At 37.5% G+C, this 9,164-nt stretch overlaps 1 protein-coding gene across 1 annotated transcript in view; it reads right to left on the bottom strand.

The window, feature by feature from the left end:
- The window catches only part of LOC138020908 (plasmanylethanolamine desaturase 1-like), a 9,231-nt gene extending 1,319 nt beyond the window's left edge, over positions 1-7,912 (bottom strand). Inside the window, exons 1-4 of the mRNA XM_068867806.1 lie at positions 7,781-7,912; positions 7,328-7,359; positions 7,222-7,268; positions 1-2,555 (exon numbers count right to left, since the gene is read on the bottom strand). The exon at positions 1-2,555 is cut by the window's left edge and continues 1,319 nt beyond it. Coding sequence (XP_068723907.1) covers positions 1,987-2,555; positions 7,222-7,268; positions 7,328-7,359; positions 7,781-7,912 — 780 coding nt within the window. The 3' untranslated portion in view covers positions 1-1,986. The remainder of the gene's footprint in view (positions 2,556-7,221; positions 7,269-7,327; positions 7,360-7,780) is intronic.
- Between the last annotated feature and the right edge of the window lie 1,252 nt (positions 7,913-9,164).

The following is a 9,164-nucleotide window of genomic DNA, read 5'->3' on the forward strand; positions in this document are numbered from 1 at the left end:
TTTTCCGTGAGAGCATTCGGGTTTTGCATGACCGCCCTAATAACGTCTCTGCTTGTTTTGCAATGGAGACAAAAAAATTCAAAGTCAACAAGTTTGGAATGAGGTAAATTACTGCCCAGGAGTCGCTTGAGATCAAGATTTTAAATGCTCCTTGAATCTCGGAAGAGCGTGTCTGCGCAGAATACCCTAGACGCAGAAATATTTCCATTCTCGATCTTTCTAGTTTTACTTCGGTTTCATGTATTTTTTTCTTGTAGTTATCTCTTCTTGGTAAAGTATACCAAATTCCATATTCCGTGTCTTTGGAAACTCACGGGAGATAGATGTTTATAACTCTTCAACATTCCTAGGCGGATTCATAAATATCTCCGCTCTCATGGAAAACCTGAAAACTTGAAGAGCACGTGAACAAAACATGCTGGCATGCCATCAAAAACGTGGTCAATTTCAAAAAATACCGCCACCGTTTCATTGGTCAAAAAAGTTGACACACAACCGGACAAACTGTTAACGTTTGAAAATTCGCCACGCTTCAAGGATGGACGCAAATGGTAATATTGCTTTTCAACAACACAACTCAAAGCTTCATCACAAAAACAAGTTAGGCTAAACAGTTTACAAAAACCCCCATATTATTGCAAGCCATTTTAATCTTCTTCAGTTTTGCCCATCCCTACCTCCTTTTGTATTTGCTGTTTTATTCAAACCATCCTTCATTGTTCTGAGTAGCAAATTTTGTGTTGAGCTTGATTTGGTTGCTGGTTCCAAGTTGCTGAATTCGACTAAATTTCATGACACAGCCCCTTTAAGTTTACATACAGTTAAGGCCTCTTTAAATGGTTTCAACATTTGCTTCGACATGCATTCAACACTTTGCTGAACCAAATGTTTGGTGCGTTTGAACAGGTCGTCCAACATTGTTGAAAGTGTAAAAAATGTTGAAAGCTTGTTGAAAGCTTGTTGAAAGCATGTTGAAACAAGTTTAAATAGGTTCAACAGGAAAATTGTGTTATCAAATGTGCTGATAAAGGTTGAATTACCACAGTAAACGATTTGGAAAGCTGGCGTTTTGAGCGTTAGCCCCTCATCAGAGTGAAGGGCTTTGTCAGGTTCGCTCTCATGAAGGGCTAATGCTCGAAACGTCAGCTTTGCAAATCATTTACGGTGGTAATTCAACCTTTATCAAAACATTTGATAAAACCAAATTTCCGGTTCTACATTCCCACGGACACACCACCACAGTTTCTTTAGAAACTAGAAATTTGTTAAATTGGTTTAACCTTTCATTCAACATCGATTCAACTTTTCCTTTGTTCTCGATGAGCTTGGGTTGCCTGTGATCCAAAGTAGATGAAATCCACAACACACCATCAAAAACAAGATTCGGGGAAAAAAATTCACTTATCAGAGTGGGAAAAATTCTGCTTTTGCTTATTTTGCTGTTTCCCTCTGTTCTATGCAAAAAAGAGAGCAGTTATAAATAAAATTGAAAGGCTCTGGGGCAAAAATGCAGTAAGTGACTTTTTCACATTTTCCCCCATTACCTGTATCTAGCAAAACTGAGAATACTTTTTTGACGAACCAACTGGACTAAAGTTATTACAAATGAACTGCCCTGGGCTGCATACCAAATGGAAAGGACTCACCCAAAAAAGTTTTTTCTCCGTCCTCTTACCTTTCTCAGTTACCACCAGATAGAACTTGGGCTAATTACAGTATGTACGGTACTGCTCAAAACTATTTGTGCATTTTGTTTTACCTACTGTAGGTCTACCCACAGGCATGATCCCCAAACCTAAGGCTTAATGCTTGGTGTTAATTAATGCACTAATAAACAGTTTTGAGTATTACCATCAGACATCTATAAATTAAGCCCATTATTCCTAACCTGATTCCTAAAATACGGTATTATTCTTTTCATAAATGCAGTTGGTTCTTTAATCTACCCAGCAATGCTACCATTTCATGGTTTTCAGAATTCATAAATTACTTAGAATTTCCCTGCCATTCAGAGTCATCAGATCTTGGCTTAGCTCCTGTGGTTTTCTCAATTATCCACTCTAAACAAGCCCAGAACCTGATAACCTCTAATGGATAATTCAACCAGCCTGTTGTAATGCAGAAATAATTATCATGAGAAACATGGTGAATACGATGATGTTTTGGTGGCAAGATGATGTGCCAGTCTTGTAGTTTTTGGACCCAAAAGGGCAAACCAAAGTAGGTGTGGGACCACTTGTGAATCTGATTGGTGAGTGTTACAAAGACAGCCAATGTGAACAGGAAACAATCTGTCCCATAAGACGCCTGTATTGTTTCCTGATCCAGACTTAAATATCGGTACGACATGTAGCATAATCCTGGAAGGGTCAACAAGCAGTTGTCACCATTGGTTTCAATGAGATCATGCCTTGTTATGGCCGTAGGATCCACATGATGCTCTCTGAAGGGACGGATAAAAGCTTTGCCGACGATGGGAATACTTATTGAGCCCCATGTGTCTGCTGCCCAATGGACAAAACCAGAGCTGAAATCTGCTACCAATATGCCTGCAACTGTAAGAGGACAAAATTAACATTGGGTTATTAATAATGATATTATTCTTTTGAAGGGAGGGAGGGTAAAGTTTACATGGCTGATTATAGCTGTGTACACGAGCAAAAAAAACCTGTTAATTTTCTTTCATGTTTAAATAATTAACTGCGATTAAACTTACTTTAAAGGTCTTTATTAAACATTCTAAACAACAAACGTGTTTATTTACAATGATATAAATTAAGTCATACAGACAACTAATTAACTAACCAACTAACTTGAGAAAAAGTGTCTATTTACAAAAGTTCTCGCAAAACGCTCAGTTCTGACACACAGGATGGCATAGCTGTGACCCCTCTTACGTAACAAAACCATAGTTTGTTCTGGTGTCAGAAGGTCATCTAAAGCTGTGGTTGAATTACTGTCTGTGATCTTGTCCCATAATTTCTTATCTTTCAGGGCAATTATAATAATTTCATCTTACTAGTCCAAGTCTCTGAGGAGCTAGCTCCAAATCATTCTAGTTAGAATTAAACATAGCACACTGTACATGCTCAAAAAATTATTGTTCAACTTTTGAAGATCTTCAATTCAAAATAACCAACATCAACTAAAAATCTACTGTGTAGTAATATTTTATTCAACACCGTTGCACATGCTTTAAAGTAAACAAATTTGCTGTAGTATTCTGGATGACAACTCTGCAGTTGTCACAATGTTTGGCTACGGCCGCGTAAAAATAATATATAGATTTAGCCAAGCCTAAAAGCAGAGCTCCCTGGTTATTTATTCTTACTGCCTGTAGGGCTAGTGAAATAAAAGGTTTAGAATTGTCCGCATTTTGATGTTTCCGGTTGCTGCTTTAATAATTAAATCATTTTCTTTGCTTTCTTCTATAGAAAAATTCATTGCCAAACTGGTGAATTCCAAGGTAAATTTTACGCTAAAAATCAATATAGTACGATGAGTACAATATCGGTTTTTCCAATGAAAGTTACTTTGGAATTCACCAGTTTGGCAATGATTTTTTCTTGAACTGCAAAGAAAACAAGCACACCCTCAGCGAGCAAATAGAAAAGGAAAAAAGCCATTTCAGTGTTAACTGTCAATAGCCAGCGAATAGGAATCACGCTAAAATTAGAAGCTATAACAAAAACTTTGCCACTTCAAGGTCAAAAAAGGGTTTTACTGATGTACTTTATTCCACTTTATCTCTGAAAACGAGATCATTCACATTTTGATATATTTCATTGAAACACGCTGGGTTGGCTTGGAACAAGAATTGTGTGGTTCCAGAAAATATCCATACCCCCCCCTCCCCATGGAGGATTTTTTCCAGTTTGACCCCCCACCCGACTGGATTTTCCTTTCCAGAGGGCTTCACATTACTCCCCTCACCTCCTGGAATTTCCATGATTTTTTCACTTGGTCCCTCATACCCTTGGAAATTCCAAATTCAAAAAAGGGACTTAATTTATTTATTTTGATAGACTTAGAGCTGTAATAAAAACTTCATTCTCCTAAAAATAACCGTGGAAATTCTAGACGTATTCACAGACGCGTTGAAATGTTCAAACTAACAACTAAGCTTATTTAACACTTTAATGTCCTGCAACTGACCTTTTGTCTGTTCAATTGAAAGAAGTTTTCATTCAAAAATCCAAAAAAAGTACTGAAAGTTGACGCTATTTTAAGTGTATATCATATACATTTTGTAACCTGGACAAAGTTTGCGTAATCAAAACAACCTATCGAATTACGTCGCACACACAAGAAACTATTTATTACATAGTTATTTTTGCTGTCACAGCAAAACTCAGGAAAATACCTCAATGCTAATCTTCATGATATTTTTTTATGTTGCAGGTGTAATTTTTATCCACAGTTGCTGTAGTATAATTGGTAATCAAATCTTCGCTGTCTTTCATCGCTGTCGACAGCTACCAATACGTCAGGACAAAATGATGGCACTGAAATTATCGACTTTGCTTACATTTACAAACTCGTAACTAGGCGGATAACGATGAAACTATGACCGACTGCAAGAATAATGCCATCTGTAAAAGCACCAGATGCATTCAAGCTAAAAAACACTGCGATCTTTAAAAGTCGGCCATTTTGTTTGACTTCACATCGAACGTACTGCTCCAGCGGCGGAATAATAGTGGAAAATATATGACAAGGAATCTGACGTTTATTTCAACGGATAGAATTTTCCACTTTTCTTGGTTACTTTCAAATTCTCATTCAAACTGTCTGCTAAACACATGTCAGAAGTTTCCATCAGAAAAAAGCAACCAACAAATGTACCCTGTGTGCCAGAGGTTTTATTTTCTTACATGAGGAGCGGTTAATTTTAACTGGCGAACAGAGAAGCGAAAAGTGAGAACGTCTGGTCACGGCAGTTAAGAACCTCACTTCCATGCAATTCAAAATAAGATATCTTGCCAAACTGGTTTTCTACAGTGGTGTCAATGTACCCAATTCAACCCCTTTGCGAACAAAACGTTTTGAATCCTACTCTGCAGCAACCAATTAGAAGAGACATGAAACCACAAACTAATTACCCTTAGTCGTTGTAGTTTACCGGGTAGTTTTCTCAGGCACGACGGGCTTTTTACTCAAAACATAATATTCTAATGTTCACAGTTTTCGAATTTTCTTTCAGCTCTTGGAATGCTACAACAAGTTGCAAAATTGTTGAGACACTTTCCTAAAAAAACACCTTTTCTAGCTTCCAATACCCACCGTATCTAGAATTTAAACCTTTCCCACTTTCCTTCCCTTCTCCCATTTTCAATGTTGACTGTTAAAGTTTTGCAACAATTTTTTGTCTTGCTAGCAACACTGATAAGGGAGGGGGACTGGAGTGTGTCCACTATTTTTGCAACTTGTTGTAGCCTGCAAAGGCAGATGTATTTCCAGCGGTTGTTTCTCTCCCTAGGGAGAGAAAATACTGCCGGAAATACGTCTGCCTTGGCAGGCTATAGGAATGCAAATCAATCAAGGAATTCAAGGGACACTATGATGGCACAACCTTAAAATATGAAAGGTTTGTGGCATCAGGTTGGCAGGGACAGCAAACAGGTCGCAATTCTAAAATCTCTAAAAATACAGAATTTAGTGTGTATTGTACTTACACCTCTAAATACCCGCTCAAATCTCACAGCCCTCCACTGCCAGTTTTTGTTTTCTAAGCACTTCTTGCACTTGAACCACTAATCACAAAAATACATTATCTGCACAAGCTGCTAAATACTGGAAAAGTATATTTTCATTTTCAAGAGTCAGTGATTCCGGTGGAATATAACGCTGAATTTCTTGAGAGAACATAATCCAAGATCTTGCATTACGATGCGGCTGCATGCACGCGACGGGGCATTTTCGGGCAAACATTGGAACATTATTCTTACCACTTTGCTTTGGATTTTCACTGCTGTAAATGCTGGGCTTGGTAGTTTTAAAACACTACCATATAATTATTCACATCATTCAGCAAGTGCTGACCGAGTGATATTCTTTCATTTGCTGGATTTGTATCCGGTGTCCCTGATTCAAACTCTACCATGCTTTGTAAATAGCCAACAGGTTGATCCTGCCAGTTGAGGTTCTTAATAATGTTCTGTTAAGGTTGAATTGTTTCTTTCACTTTGTTAAAAGTGGAGTGCCGGTAAACTACATGTAGCTTGCATGATAGCTAAGTGCACTTCCACTATAAACAAAGCATTATCATTATCATTATCATTATCATTATCATTATCATTATCATGATTATGATTATGATTATGATTATGATTATGTTTGAGTATTTAATTTGCTACCTCCAGCTTCTCCACAACATTTGGGATTAGAGGAGACTACACTATTATTGTAGGAAAATATATAACAAAGAGAAAAAATGAATGAAATAAATGCATATGTTGAAGAGTGGTTTTAAAAACAAGTGAGATAAGCGGTCGTCACACTTCTCTGGACAATTAAGCATTGTCTTTTATAGACACCTTAAAAAATCAGGTGGCTCAAACAGGATTTGAACATGATGACCTCTGTGATGCTGGGCAATGCTTTACCAACAGCTATGGAGCCAGTCAGTTGGGAGCAAGTCAATTTGTCGGCTTACCAGTATGTGAACCCTGTCTAAGGACTCACATGAATGAATAAATACATATATTGAAGTGCAGGTTGCAGACAAAAGGGTGAAGTGATCCTCACAATTACCTGGACATGACAGGATAAAAGACAATAGAACTAATCGGCTAACTCAATGTTGTACCCAATTCAAACCCTTGGGGAATAAAACATGTTGTTCAGGGTATTTCCATATCATTTTAATATGAATGCTACATTATCATGCAAATACACTACACAAAGAATCTTAGTCCCCGGAGATTTGAATTTGGTACAAGATCGAGTTAGCGATTAGGTCTATTGCTGAGGTTCAAATAAGTGCAAGCTCGGATCCCTTAATTTTCCCTTTGAAAGAGCAAATGTCAGAAATTGTCACTTGTATTCAAGTTCCAATCTTTCACTACAATATCGAAGAAAAAGGCTTTCCAGGAATTCAAACCATTACCCATGATAACTGCTCTGTGACAAATATAGCTATCAATATTATTAAAATCATTCATTGAATGATCTGAATACAGGTTAACAAGAAATACATCATTAAAATTCAATATTACTCACCAATTGCAAGCACAATTGATCTGATTTCAACAAGCTTGAAATTACTTCTGCAATTAAATGAAGGCAAAAGGACAATGCAGAGCAGAGAAGGATGTATGACACCTACATACCCTCAATATCTCCAGGACATCGCTTTTTCTAGAAAAGGAACACACAAATGTCTAGGTATTCAAGTTTATGCTATCCTGCGACGTTAGACAGTTCATAGTGGAAAGCCATAGGAAAATCAAGGAAAAAGAGGAACAATTAAAATCACCTGTGAAAATAATCATTAATAATTCATAAGGGCGTTGACAGCAACAGAAAAAAACATACTATTCAGTGGCACATGTATATAGGTCGGAAACTCATGGCCCAAACATGAGATATTCAATATTCAATCCACACAACAACACCTTGGTACAAACATCAAGTAATTCCAAAACAACATCTGATTTCTCTTGGAAAATACACGCCAATGCAAAAGTTTACAGTATGCACGCTTTCTCTAACACATCGGCGATACTACTACAAAGTATTCATTTCACCAAGTAGTTTTCAAAACCAATACAGAAAATACTTCAACTTCAGATACAAAGTCCCCCCAATCCTGTGTGAGATCATTGATACCAACCACCACGCGTGAATACTCATAGTCACCTAACAAGATGCAGGAAGGCACGCCGTTAACATCGGTGTGCCCCTTGGTCATGGAATGGTATATGCACACCCACCACGTCACTCTGTACGTGGAAATACTAAATAATCCTATGTTAATGTTGACTGAGAGTACTACGCTCCCTAAGCACCCCTTTGCTTTTGGCTGTCCACTCAACGTTCAGCATCCGGTAGCCCAAAACACACACGTGTACTATCGCATTTGAAGAACCCCTGCCTGGGATGACATGCCAGTATATACAAAACCAATCCGCAACTGAATGGAACACAATCCAAATCTCTTTGTCAACATCATCATAGTCAACCCTATCTCATGAGCCTATGAATGGTAATCTTTATGATCACGTGTAGTTATGCACTACTTCAGACCCCCTAGAACACAGAATTATGGCTCCAATCAGCTACCTGCACTTTTTAGTGATTCCAACGCCACATCACACTCTTCACAAGTACTAGGATATAAAATAACTAAATAAACTAAAAACCAAGTCTTGCAACATAGCAATATTATGCTTGTGGTCACCAATCCAAGTACTACTAATAATCCAACCAGCCGACAACACCCAACAGAGCTTAACTTAAGGAGAAGCACAAGCACGTGGCTACTTGCCATAGGAGACTATGACGATGACCGGACTTGTTTTTTTGTACTCTGTGAGCTTTTCTAAACTACTAAGTGGCTGTCACTCCTCATCCTATTTTTTTTATAGCTTGTCTACGCGATTTTAAAAAGGGAACTTAAGGCACAAGACTCAAACTTAAAGGCTTCGTCTGAAAAAAGAAGAACATGCCTTTAATTTTTTTGAAGAATATGACCAGAAGTACATTGTAAGACCAACATTTAAAGTGGATGACAATTATTCTGACCATACGGAAATAGCTTGTCATCTTTTGTAATTACTTTTCGCAACACTGGTTCCAAAATTAACAGGGAACTCGCATGAAAACCTTCAAGTGCACCGCGTCATTTTATTCAATGCATTTTTTATTCAACCAATATTATTCTCCCCAATAAAACACAAGAAGAAATCATTGAAACTGCTGTAGAAAACATTTTTACCGGGTCCACTCAATGGCTATGATCAACTAATAATGTCTATCATAAAGGGAAAGAAATTTGAGCTTTATTCTCAATAACAAAGACCCCAGCTATTGTTCCTCACATTCATTTAACTAAAAGCTTCAAATATTAAAAAATCATTAACAATTATGAAAATTGTTATTATGTCCATTGCTATATCTATGCGTATTCTCGTTTCAGTTACCACTGGTAGTTCAGCTGTGTA

The sequence above is a fragment of the Montipora capricornis genome, chromosome 10 (assembly GCF_036669925.1).
Source record: "Montipora capricornis isolate CH-2021 chromosome 10, ASM3666992v2, whole genome shotgun sequence".
Lineage (NCBI taxonomy): Eukaryota > Metazoa > Cnidaria > Anthozoa > Scleractinia > Acroporidae > Montipora > Montipora capricornis.